This window comes from Convolutriloba macropyga, chromosome 5 (genome assembly GCF_964194025.1).
Source record: "Convolutriloba macropyga chromosome 5, txConMacr16.3, whole genome shotgun sequence".
In the NCBI taxonomy this organism is placed as follows: domain Eukaryota; kingdom Metazoa; phylum Xenacoelomorpha; order Acoela; family Convolutidae; genus Convolutriloba; species Convolutriloba macropyga.
In genome coordinates this window covers 15,289,941-15,304,003 of record NC_134472.1, presented here as the reverse complement: position 1 = coordinate 15,304,003, position 14,063 = coordinate 15,289,941, and the positions used below count along the sequence as shown (strand labels likewise).

Here is a 14,063-nt window from a genome sequence, read left to right as displayed (position 1 = left end):
GATAACTGATGATATTTTCTTTTAACTTACTATAAAATTTCAACATCCTTTCGATCTTTTATTAGAATAATAAAATTCATTTAAGGATTGTCATATTCGTCCCTGGGGGTTGTTTCCAATTGGTTCGTGCGGATCGGGCTGCTGTGAAGGAAGACCAACGCCTCAAAGTTGCAAGTTATAAACACAAGAGTCAACGTGGGCTTCAAATTAACGAGCGCGACTCAAAAAATTCTTTTGGATCGCATCGGATGTAAATTAATCCTTTTTTGTTATAATAGTAGAAGTCTTAAAAAGGTATTCATCTCATTTACAATTCTTTCTACTTTTCATAAATCAGTTAATGACAAGACATCAAATGTCAAGGTTTAGAAATGAAAAGTATTTTTGAGTTGACCTCATAATCTGATCAAACGAGCATCGATTAATTGTTTTACTGACGCAAGTAAACCTACGAGACTAAACGAAATATCAATGAAGCTATTTTGATCACGTTGATCAAGTAGTTTAGGAAACAATTAACTTCGAAAATATAATACGCGGTCATTTAATGTACTGCATTTTGCTGATGCTCGAGATTTTTGGAATTCTAACATTAAAACATTTCATTCCGATCTTTAACTATTCTGTCAAGTAATTAAAACCGGATGATGGTTTGAACTTTCAAAGCCCAAAATAGCTCGAAACTCATTACTTCGCCAACCAATTATTCAGAATTACTTTAAACGTTCAGGACAAGTATCAGCTATTCTAAAGCAATGAAATACAATTTAGACTTGGCTATAATCCTGTTTCAAGTTTTATCCCTGCGAACGGCTTTTGCATACGTTGGCTATGTTAAAAACACTGACCCCAACTTAGTCAGGGAAGTTAAGACTTACCCTCGACCCTGGGAAACGCTACCCGCGGACTCCATGCCAACCGAATGGGATTGGAGAAATACTGGTGGGAAAAACTATTTGGGTGTGGTGAGAAATCAACATATTCCACAATACTGCGGGTCCTGCTGGGCTTTCGGGTCGACCAGTGCTATTGCAGACAGGTAGTTATTTAAAAGCATTTCCGAGCTCATAAATCAACCGAAGCTGTAGGTCAGAAAATGCTTTGAGTTCGAGCAGAGTTCCCTTTGTTCTCTATCCTTAGCCCATAATTAAATACACAGATGTACAGGTCAATGTTTAACTTGAAAATAGTGAGACAAGGGAAAACATTTCACGGGAAAAGTTTGTACTGTGACAAACTACACAACTTTTTTTGGACGGTCTTAAAAGTTTCATGCAAAAATGTCGCAACAACACTTCCCAGGTTGGGGTGCAATAAGGAAGTGACCTCTGATCAGACCATCCCAGACCAATGTATCCTCTGATCAGACTAAAGTCGCTCGAAACACCGTGTGCGCTCTAAGTGCGGTCGAAACTGTCTCTGATCAGACCATTGTCCAGACGATTGTGCGAACATGATCCAGACCAAACCCAGACCATCATCCAGACGATTGTGCGCTCAAAATCGCATCTGATCAGACTATTATGCGCTCAAAAGTCACTCCTGATCAGACTATTGTGCTCTCGAAATCAGTTCACCGCACGAATTTTGATATAATACATTTATTTCATAAAAATTGATGTTTGCATTATTAAAATCATCTAAAGAAAAGACCATTCTAAAAGTATTTTTGCTAAAGAAAAGAAAATCTAACTGCTGAGAAAAAAATTTAATCAGTACACATTAATGCATATTTTGAACTCAATGGACGAATTTAGATCTTTCATATAAAACGTCGTATTCTATAGTTAAAAATTTCCGTGTTTGGGGATTGGCACGTTCTATCAGCTGGACCCCTTTGGTTCTGATCAAAGACATCGCACTCTAGATGTGTCTGTGATCAGAATGCTGCTTTTTGTTTCCTCTTGGCTAAGCCAATACCGCTCGGTGAAATAAAACAAAAAGCAAAAAAAAATTCCGCTCGAAATGGTCTCTGATCAGACCATTCCAATACTGAAGTGACCTCTGGTCATACCATCCCCAGACCGAAGTGACCTCTGATCATACCATCCTCAGACTGAATTGACCTCTGATCATACCATCCCCAGACGGAAGTGACCTCTGATCATACCACCTCCAGACCGAATTGACCACGAATCATACTATTGTGCGCTCGAACCAAATCCCAGACCCTGTAATTTTGGTCTGGGAACACACCGTGTGCGTTGGATTTGGTCTGATCAGAGGTCACTTCCGGATGGCACCTCAACCTGGGTTCAGATTTGCGTCGGAATAAGACTTTGTGAGACATTTGATCAGCTCTTATACGATAAAAGTTTTTAATCAAGACTGAAGGTCGAAATTAATTGGATCAAATTTCTACATTATAGGATCTTACACGTTAACTTCTTAGGAGATATAATATCTCCTTTTAAGACAATTACGCCCATAGGACAGGAAAAATGAACAAAAACTCTCTTTCAAAAATAACTTGTTGCAAAACTGGAGAATCAGCGTATGCAAGTTCCTACGTGCAGGACCTAAACGTGAAGCACAGATGCTGATCGATTGATTAGAACATGGGATCTTATCTGTTTGTGCCTCCCTGCCCCCCCCCCCCCCCGCCCAACAGAACGTTATTACGTTATGCACCACCCCCCCCCCCAAGTTACAGAGCACGTGTCATTATATAGTAAATCATTATGTAAAAATATCGCACGTGCCTGCGTGCGTCTGAGGGGGGATTCAGATAATATGCACCCACTAAGCTGGGACACAAACTGAAAAGATCCGGTAAATATTTGCAAGTTGAAATATAAAGTTCTTAACCAGACGTCGAATAGGTTGTATGAAATGGAACCAAATTTCAATGTTTGTGACCTGTATAGGTATGAATAGAGCGCTGCTCTTATTTCACGATGCTAAAACGGAAACAAGGTAAAAGTATCAGGTATTTCAGCAATACTGCCAGAAATTTTAATTGCATTTACAACAAAGTTTCGGTGATATAAATTTATCTTTCATAAAATTAACAATAATTAACTGCTTACGGCTGGATATCAAAAAGACCACCAACAACACCACAATTTGTGATTCAAAATTTACTGTAACACAGACCACATCATTTTTGTTAGCATATTGAAGAAAACCTCCAGCCATGAGAAAACTAGTATGTGTAACTGACCAGTTTTAGAAGTGTCTCTAGTCAGCCAAAAAAGTGTGAAAAAACATGTGAAAGACGAATATACTCAAAAAAAGTTTCATTCAATTAACCAGAGGCCACTCTTATTAGTTGATCATTTTCTAGAGTGAGCTTGTTCATAAATTTTGTACAACTCATTTTATTTCACGTAGCTTGTAGTTCTTGACATCTTTTACTCATCTTTTCCATCTTCTACAAACAAGGAGGCTCACTCAGTAAACAGCGTTTGCACATAAAGATCCAACCATGCTCATCCACATTTTTACTACCAAAAATTAACAAAGTGCTCAAAAAATTCTTGCTTGTGTAATGAATTGTTTCAATCTCAAAGCAGTAAAAAACAATGCCACCTCAGCGGGCCTATGGGAACTGCCATTTTCCTACGCAATCAAAGAAAAACAAAAAATAAAATAACAGCAATAAATATTATTTAGGATTAAAGGTGATGACAATTTATTAAAACGTATAAAAATAAAAAAAATGAAAATAGCATCAGATAAAACCTAAACTGCACAAACCAACTTGTACTTCACTAGCGAATAACAATAATTACAAGCAAAAACTCAATTAAATTTTGAATAAAAAATGGCGAAGTTGCCCAAACCATGCAATAATCACCACGACACTTTTTATGTCCAATTGCGCAATCTTTTAATTTTAATTGAACTTCGCATTGATTTGTTAAAACTTCAAGGCAATAAAGACTTGAAAATTTGTCCTCTCTTTACTGCGACTAAGCGAAAAGTCGCCAAAAAAACGATAAAAATAGGCAAATTCGAAAGTGCCAAGATACTTTGTAAACACATTTTTACAAAAACCGAGATCAACTTGAAATTTTCCAGTAAAAATAACAGATAAATAAATTTGTAACACCTAAGGACGCCAATGGGACCTTTTATTAGTTGAACAAAGTAACAGCACTAAAAACAGCAAAAAATAAAAGCGTAAAATAAAATTATTGAAGTATTCTTATCAATTTTACATTTCAAACCTATTTTTAAGCGAAGTTGACAAAAACTTCTGCAAAATTACGGAAGAATGGTGAAAACACAATGGAAACCAGTTGAATTTCAACAGAAATTTGACACCCAATAACTCTTGGAAAACTTTAAATAGCTCTAATTAAATGTTTTACGCCAGATTGGTTTTCTAAATATAGCACTCACACATCTCTTTGATGAATATATCGCTCGGCTGAAATTTACTGAACAAAGAGAACCATTTGAGCATATAGTTCCTCCCCCAACTAATACTGGTTGGGAACAATAAAGGATAATTTTAAACTCTTTTTCGGTTGAAATAATAAGACGAGCGACTGACTATGTTATGAGCATTTTTATACAGCAGATGTGCACAGATACTTGCCTCATAAGATCTAAAACAATGTGATCCTATACCAGTGATCTTATAAAATGTGAAATTTTCTTTTGCATGTGTCTTCTTAATAGCATTTTTGATATGCCATAGGACATTAGTTAAAAAACCGGGCTTTTATCTGATTTGAACTGAAGTAAATTATCGGATCTTGCGCGGTAAAAGTCTACGTAAGGCAGAATTTTACTTATTTAACAAATTAATTTCGTGTGATGTAATTTGTGTGTCTGCAAATAGTCGTTAGAACTTCAACTTCCTATGATGGTCATTGTTCAAATATTGGCTGCTCCTGTTCACAACAGGTTCACGATAGCCATGTACAGAGAGAGCGACAGCAGCTATCTGGACTCTAGCAAGGTGCTCTTGTCCACTCAACACGTGTTAGCTTGTGCCAATGCTGGGACATGTCACGGGGGAGACACGTTACCTGTGTACAGGTGAGTGACATTGTAGCACTACTCGGGTCAAAGTAATTAGCCTCGTCACCTGAAAGAGTCGTTGAGGATTTTGCCATATTGATATCGGAGTCCTCCCGCAGTATTGAACGGAGAATTGAACGCTGGCCATTTCAATATGCTTCTTTTTGAAATTATGATTAAATAAAGCCCACGGTCTTCAAACTGTATGCACCCAGTTTATACCGCTTGGGTGCACTATTGTATTTACGGAACTTCTAAATGACAATTCGTCCATTTTTGTTCACCTGTTTTAATTGCAGCGACTTGGTCAACACGTTCAATTAATAATAAATAATAGCAGAATTTATAATAATAATATTTTAAAAATAATTGCTAACTTATATAATATAAATCTTCGCATGGTTTTTATTTATTGGTTTTGATTTGCTTCAGCTACATGCACACCCATGGAATCCCACACGAGACCTGCAACAACTACCAAGCAAAGGACCAAACTTGCACCGATTTCAACCAGGTTATCATTCGAAAATCCATAGTGAAATTTTGGGTCTTTTCTCCCTCCCCAGATTACAGGCTCCCTCTCCCCAGCCCAGATCGAAGGTAAAATAAAACTATCTCAACAAAATGAACAAAGTTTTCCAATTTGTGGATTGATTTTCTCGTCAATATCGCTTCGGATGTAGTATTTGTTGCAAAGGGTGTCCAATCAAGGCTATTTTGCGGAAAAAAACTTGCACATTTTGTTTCCACTAAAATCCTAAACAGTGTCGAATTCGGACCAAATGATGTCGCAAGTTCGGTGAACAGGAAGCAGAAAAATAGTCATCAGTTGTAGCAAAACAGTACAAGTTATTACTCTCAGTTCAAAATTACAGCAGATGTTGAAAATTTATCAAAATTGAGAGAAACTTGTTGACCTACAAAATTATCTTACAACAAAAATTTCAGTGAGGTTCGGGAACATAAAATGAAAAAATCATCAAAAATATTAGACAAAAACGGAACAGTTCGATATTTCTCTGTTCAATTTTAGTATACAGCAAGACTGTTCCTTTCTAAAGTTCATAAATTTTCTGTAATATTCAAAAAACTATTTTTGGCGGGTGCTCAAGGCGTCACCAGTCAAGATTTTCATTCTACTTTTTTGCATCCCTATTTTTCTAAAATCCTATCTTTAACTGCCTTTTTGTACCCTTTGGTCATTTAACCGAAATCACCGTTTCAGCCATTTATCAAAAAATTAAATCTCTAACACAGCATCCAAATGAACTATCATTCAAAGCAAAGTCTCAAAAAAACGAATCAACGTGCAATAATGATATCGTGTTTGTTGCGACTCTAACTAAATTGCTTTACTTTTAAATCGCAATTTGAAAAGCAGAAGCTTTTTGTAACAAATGTTTGTAATTAAATAAAGCTTAGTCAAAAGACAAGCAAATTGACAGAAACAGGTGGCAAATTTGATAATAAATAAAATGAATGATGGAAATTTAACTCGTCCAAAATGATTGCATAATTTTTTTTATCAACACAACCAAATCTTAGCTGAGTGTTGCCGAATGGAAAATCTGGTATGAAAATACAGTGGAGTTTTTGACAGCAGCAAGCAGGTGTGGATTGATATAACAGACACATAAATTATCAGCTTTTTTCAATAACCGAAGTATTTAATTGGTTTTGATGGGCCATACATGCAATTTCCTGAACAATTAGTTGATGGTTTCTCCTATGCTGTCAAAGTTGATAACAGAGAATGACTAGCATAGTTCGTTGTTGAGTTCGTCGAGTTAATAATGAGTGTTAAGGCGTTGGGTAGCATATTGTACTTTTCGTCTGGTATAGCGCAAGATTGCAAAATACTGGCTGGTGCAAAAAATTAGACGTGTAAGATGTAACTCGGCAGCATTCTTTAGTAGAAAAATTCTGCGAATCAGTGGTAATTTTGTTCTTGTGTTTGACATAAATCTCAGAATTATAACTGATAGTTTAATTTTTTGGATTTTTGAAAAAAAATTGACTTGGAAATTATCAGATATCATGTTGAGGGACATTGTGATCCGACATAAGACGCACACTACCATTTGCAAAGTTTGGCACTAATTAAAATATTGAGTCCAAATAGATAACAAATTTTTGGACATACTCTGATGCCAGTTTATACTTATAAATGCTCATTTTTAAAAGATAACTAAGAAAAAAATTTGCATATAACCTCTAACTCGTTTTCTGAATATGTTTAAACCACAAAGTTATTCTTTTGGTTCTACTTCTTTTCACCCCGATTCATTTAATGTCATAAATAAGTAGATAACTTAATCCCATGTTTGGTTGTGATAGTTCATATCAAGTCCCACGGGCCGCTAAGACATGGCCATGGCCCGCGAGTCATGGCCAAATGACTATATTGCTAATTAAATAGTCCTTATTTTACAAAAGAATAAAATCGGGGTGAGATGATAGAGGGGTTAAATGATAGAGGGGTTAAATTATGGAGGTGGAAAAAATCGGGGTTAAATGATAGGGGGGTTAATTAAATAGGGGTAAAAAATCGGGACACCATTCTTTTAGCGCACACAAAGAATCAAATGTGGATTGCAAATGCGATATAATAATTTATTAAGTCCTCTGACTATATTATACGAGAAATTGTGGCACCAGACAAGGTTTTATGTGTCATATATGACCTTGTATGACTTCCAAGAAATTTTTTCAACTTCAATAGAAAATCAAAATTATTCAGTTTTCAGTCTTCGAAATTTTTTGTTTGATCCCTGTATGATTTCTAGGAAATCATATATGATCCTTGTATGACTACCAAGAATTCGTACAAATCATATATGACCAAGTATGGTTAATAAGAATCAAATATGACCTAGTACGAAATCAAAGAAAGTTTTATGATCGTTGACCCGGGGACACAAGGAATGATGCTTCCATTCAATTCGCAAGCGTGATGTCGATAAAATATCACTTGATTTTGTTCAAACTCAATTAAGGCAAGAATCAGTGTTAACCTAATCTTTCGATTAGCGAAGATGTACTGGAGTCTTTTTTCATTTGTCCGTGCCCACCAGATTAGTGGGTGCTTATTATTTGCAGCCCCCACAGTACGTGTCAAATTTACCTGATTAATTACTGCCTATTGGCGCGTGCTCTGTAACTGCTGGGTGCATTATGTACTGGGGGTACAAAAGCAAAAATATCTTGATATTCTTAATCCGTTTAATTAATGTAGATAAACTTTGGTTCAAAAAACCGAGATGTGAAAATTCTATTGCTTCCATTACCTTATAATGCTTAATGAGGGGGTTAATTAAAGGAATTAAATTAGGAATTAATTGTGGGGTGAGTACAGAAGCAAGAGTTATAAACAAGGGTATCCTGCTTTTTCACCCCTATTCATTTAACCCCCTATCATTTAACCCCGATTTATTCAACCTTGTATCATTTAACCCCTCAATCTTTTAAGGTGCCTATTGAAGACTATTAACGTGCCTTTTTCGTGCCTATTGAAGACCCATGCAATGTGGAAGAACCTATTTCATGTAGTTTTAAGAATTAAAATTTTATCTAAAGACTAATTGTTTTTGCCGAAACATTTTTGACGTGTGTTTGACAACGGGAGGGCTGCAATATAAATAGGCGTTACATCTAGTATGATTGCAGTGTGGTACATGTTGGGGCGAGGGCAAGTGTTACCCTGAGACCAACTACACCCTGTACCAAGTGGGAGATTACGGAGAAGTGATCGGACGGGACAAGATGATGAGTGAAATCTACGACAAGGGACCAATTGCATGCTGTATTGAGGCAACCGACGAGCTGGACCAGTTCACAGGCCAGTTCATTATTGAAAAAGGGCCCTTCTAGTATTGGCATTTGAGCCCAAATTGCAAGTTATCAGTTGTCAGGTAGCCTTTACTGTGTTCAAGAGCACGTGCGTGTTGGAGAGGGCGGGGGTAGTTACGTTCGCCTACTCGAAGCTTGCTTCAATTTTCTTCTCTTTTTGCAAAGAACGGAAATTCTCACAAGTTCTCTTATGAAATTCTCAAACTTGAAAAAGTGACATTTCTACAATGGCAGTGAAGCAAATTCCTTGGTGAGGCCTCTTAAGCCAGTGCATAATATTCTGTTCTCAAAAAAATCCGACCACCCCGCGATTTAAGCCGAAATGAGTAATCCAATTCGGGAGCAAATTCGATTGATTAGGACCAATAAAATCTTAATTCAAATTGAAAAAAAAAATCTACCTACTGGGTCTCAAAAACAAGCCATTATGTGATTTGCAGGTGGTTACGTGTTCCAACAGGATGTGAACAGCACGACAGCAACCAATCACATCATATCAGTGATCGGATGGGGATACGATGACACCCCAGACCCACAGGGTGGTATTGGGCCGGTTGGGGAGTACTGGATTGTGAGGAACAGCTGGGGCACCTACTGGGGAGAGGAGGGGTGAGTTTTTGTGCTTTGGCGGAAACTACATCTATTCTGAGTTTCCGCGGATGCCCCAACTGTCTGTCCTAAATTTCCTTGAACCACACATGCAAATTTTAAGTGAAGTGAAAAACTGTAAATTTATTGAAGAATTTTTCCCGCTGGTGCAAGAATAAAATTGTTATTAACGTTTATTCAATTGATTTAAACAGAGTTTTTTTATTCAGTATCCCCATCAAACCTACTTCGGTAATTTCACGACAGAAACAAAATTGCGCTCTAAATATTCTTTTTGACGCATCCAGTTACTAATGGATAGCACAAAACATTTTATAACGGCTATCAGTATAAAAAAAAGTAGGCCGATGTGCTTTGCACGTGGAGGATAGGTCTTACAAGATAGGTCATAATTATTATAGGATACAGAATCACTCTTATCTGTGATTTAATTCAAGTTGAAATCACTTGAAAACAAAAGAAGCTACTTATCTAAACTATTTTTTAAAAAAAGCTGCCAGCTTGGTGTACTTTGGATTTCTGCCAAACAAAGCCCAAAAAAATGCTCCCGAAGAACACACACCGGTCTCAAATGTAAAAACATACGCCGCGGACTGCAGAAAAATAGCTGCCATTGTTTCGCATATCACTGTTTGGGATTAAAGGAACAGAAAAGCAATGATAAAAACTGATTGTTGCACAAACACAATTTTAAGTTGCAAAGTCTTTTGATTGGGTTTCGTAAATATGCATACTCATGTTATTTAGCGAGAGGTTGCTAGGGCTAGTACCAATACTAAAAACCATTTGAGATGTAAACAAAGACTTATAAGAACAAAGTTCAAGCAGCGGGCATCTGAAATTGGCTATAGAAAGTTCATCCGGTTTCTATTTTGATTTCGTCTTTCGAATCTCATTTTGGTTTGTTTTAGATTGATTTGCTGAGCAACTGCTGTTTAAAAGCACTTCTAGTAGAATGAGCGGAGATTGAAACTAGAGAAATCAGAAGGATTTCATGCAAAATTTTGAACAAGCTGTGAACTCAAATAAAGCGAGACAACTTTTTAATTGACGAAGTAAAAAACATAGCATGACAAGTCCTGAAATACAATCTAGACAATTGAATGAAAAACTTAGAAACACTCTACCTGGCCATCAGATCAATTGAACAATGCCAACTAAACAAAAAAGTAATAACTGCAAAAAAATCTTGAAAGTTTTACCATGAAAGCCAATTTTCTTTTAAATATAACAAAAAACCCTGCAAAAACCTTTCAAGGAATTTATTGGCTTACAAAGATAGAAATTAGCTCTAGAAATATGACAAACACTTTACAAAAAGCTTGGAAATGCCAATCTTATTTAAAAGTTTCTAAACTTCGGAACTTTACTATGTCCAAAACAATCTTTATGTCTCTCGAATCTGTCCAGGAACTCATATGTAAGACCGAAAAATGTTTCATTGGCCCTTAAGGACTGATAAACTCCGGAAATGACAAAAATTTTCAATATATTTGAAAACGTTTGCAATTATTTTTTTCTAATGTCACCCAAGTTCGTGATATTAAAATCTTCAGAACTATTTCATTGTCCTCAAAAAAAAACAGCCAGTATTCTAAATTTAAGCATATAAAAAAAACTTCTCTGGCCTCTAAAGATGGATAATCCCCGAACATACGTCTTCAGAAAATTTGAATAAAATTCATATTTTATCAACAAAATTTCCAAATTCGTTATATTAAAATGTTGAAAACTTTTGTATTGCCTCCTAGCAACTGTGCAGTATCCTATTATCGAACCATAGGGGATGTTTTTTGACCCCTGGGGATCGAAGAACTCCACAAAAACGACAAACCTTTGCAGAAAACTTGAAAAAAAATTGCACGTTTTGTCAAAAAATTGCTCAAAATCATGATAATAAAATGTTGAAAACCATTGCATTGCCACTGGAAACGATGCAGCAACTTTTGTAGTACCTTAGATGAGGTTTCTTTACTTAGCGAAAAATCCTTTGACTCTGGTATTAAAGTAGGGATAAACAAAAAAAAACGTTAGCATAAAAAGACTTTTTGCATAGCATAATTGCTATACGAACTACGATGGACCACTAAAATAAACTAACAAAAAATAAAGAAAATTGACAAAAAGGGAAAAATTGCTGCACTCATGGCTCAAAAATAGCGAAAACTGACGTTTTCACCTTGAATTTTTATCCCTCACATCAGTTTCAGCATATTAAACGCCTAAAAGGCTACTAAAGCCAGCTGAGGTCATCTATTGCAAATAATTGCCCGCCAAATTTTACCTGTTTATCCCATTTGAGTACCAACACAATCCATTATCTTTGGATTGTAAAAATAGGAACGCTATAGTAATCGGCTGAGAAGCTGAGGGCGGCTATTAATTAGTTCAATTATTTATTGCAATGCCATAAGTCCCCTGACCAAAATTTATTACAATTAGTCACCTGGCAAAAATGTTTCCTCCAGAGTTTACTTGTGATTGGCTGACTGTTTAGATGGTTCCGACTGCCCACGAGCAATGCCTTCCCCAACAACCCCAACAAAAAAGGAGCTGACTACAACTTGAACGTCGAAACCAACTGCGGATACGCCGATCCTTTACTAAAATGAATCACCTCTCTACATAAGCTGCATGATTCTCAAGACGGGAAGATTGTTCAATGGCACCAATTAATACAACTGATATTTATGTTACTAAAGCTCGAATCCAAAATAGATTTGTTTGTTTATTCAGAATACTTCAATAAAAAATAGTGCCTGAAATTACTTGTGTTATCGGAGCCAACATCTGTCTAATTGATAAACTCAATCAACAGCAGTTGATTGACAACATATAACTTTGTTATGTCTGATCAGCTTTGACATATTTAGATGAAATTATCACACTGTATAACATGTAATGTAGAATATGTTTAACATAACATTTTTTGTCAACATTACTAAGCAAACAAGACCAGGACCCTTTGCTCAACATAAGTTTTTCCAAAAATGTGTGTGCTAATCAAGTCGACAGAAAAATTATGTGCTCAATTCAGGATTTACCAAAAAATGCAGGAGAATTACCAATGTTCACCCAAAAAGAACAAACAGTACTATAGGTAGACCCAAATGGTCATGAAAAATCTGCTAGGCCGATGGCATTGAAGAGTTTATTGATTAACTATTAGACAAAATACCACAAGGCGGTAACCATGGATTAAGCTTTAGTGATGATACGAGACTTTGCTCTGCAAATGAGTGTGCATCAAATCTTACCAATAGCACAAATCAAAAAACGTTTTCCAGAAATTGAAAAAAAAACTTGTCGGTCAATGAAAAAACCATAGTATATAAAAATACTTCACGACTGAAGTTGGTTATGCAAAGACAATAGCTAAACTTTGCAAAAGACCAGAGGTAAAGTTTTGAGAGAACCTAAAAACAACAGTTGCTATGGTGCTCCACACTGTACTTTAAGTGCCCGAAATAAAACCGTGAAATTATGTGTCTGTCAGCGGGCAGATTTCTTAGTTCAAAAATGAATTCCATTAGCACCTGCAATAATTGATTTGCATTAATATACTGGTACATTAGTACAGATTTCAATTATATAACACAGAGAACGAAATGAGCAGTTGAACAGTTGCGCTCTTCTTTTGACCGCTTCATAAAGAGAGAGAAGTTTTGCTTTACTTTTAAACATTGATACCTATGGTTCTAAAATATCATCAAAACTAAACTGTTGATTCAAAATTATTCGTTTCTTTTCGTATTATTTGTTTCATAGTCATATCTTATAACAAAATGGATCAGATTACAATTAGTGACGGTGCATCTGGGGGGCAATTGGATGAAGTCCAACAACTCCGCGGTGAGGTAAAAGAGCTCCAATCCGGTAAGACAGCCATAGAGTTGGAGGTGAGAAACCTCAAAGAGAGATTTAATGACCTGAACGAGCAACTTAGAGATACGGAACGATACTTAAGCAAGGATTGCGTAAAATTAAAATATCCTCCTTTCGACGCACTGAAACACGCTGGATTTCTAAGTGATTCATTGGCAATTTTTCGAGATTATCGGGGCGTACAACATATTGTTGAGTCACGACAAAAAGCTTATCATATTATGCCTGGTTTTGATAGCTTGCCTTACGGATTAATGCCATCAGTTATTGTCAAGTTTGTCATGTTCGACGATAAACACCAAGACTTTGCCTCTCGATGGAAATTAAATAAACAAATGAATCCATTGAACGGGAAAAAGATGTATATCATTGAGCGGTTACCAACTATGGAAGCTAAACTAAGGCAGTCTTTGTCCGACATGGGCTATATAACTTCGTCAAACAAATGTGTAGTATCAGTTAAGTGCTTGAAAGACAACAGAAATAATACTTACGTGCCTGTGAAGAATGTTAACGAAGTTCAAGCTCTGAAAAACCCAATGAAACAAAACAATTCAACTGGAATCGCTAAAAAAAAGGACTAAAAAAAGGAACCGCTCAACAAGTATCGGATGTTGAAAGAATCAGCCGACAGTACACCAGTCTTTCTCCTGATAAGAAAAAACAATTTCTTAGCAAAAATGCCCAAGGATGTTCGACGGAAGGTTACAATGGTTTCTAAAAGAAGCCAAGCCAACAACTAACTA

General features: G+C 36.2%; 1 protein-coding gene across 1 annotated transcript; it reads left to right on the top strand.

The window, feature by feature from the left end:
• The first annotated feature begins 549 nt into the window (after nucleotides 1–549).
• Nucleotides 550–12,355, top strand: LOC142339163 (cathepsin Z-like). The gene is made up of 6 exons (XM_075388957.1): nucleotides 550–1,039; nucleotides 4,858–4,992; nucleotides 5,407–5,488; nucleotides 8,641–8,812; nucleotides 9,264–9,432; nucleotides 11,930–12,355. The coding sequence occupies exons 1-6, from the start codon at nucleotides 756–758 to the stop codon at nucleotides 12,042–12,044; spliced, it is 957 nt and encodes a 318-aa protein (XP_075245072.1). The 5' UTR covers nucleotides 550–755; the 3' UTR covers nucleotides 12,045–12,355.
• The last annotated feature ends 1,708 nt before the right edge of the window (nucleotides 12,356–14,063 follow it).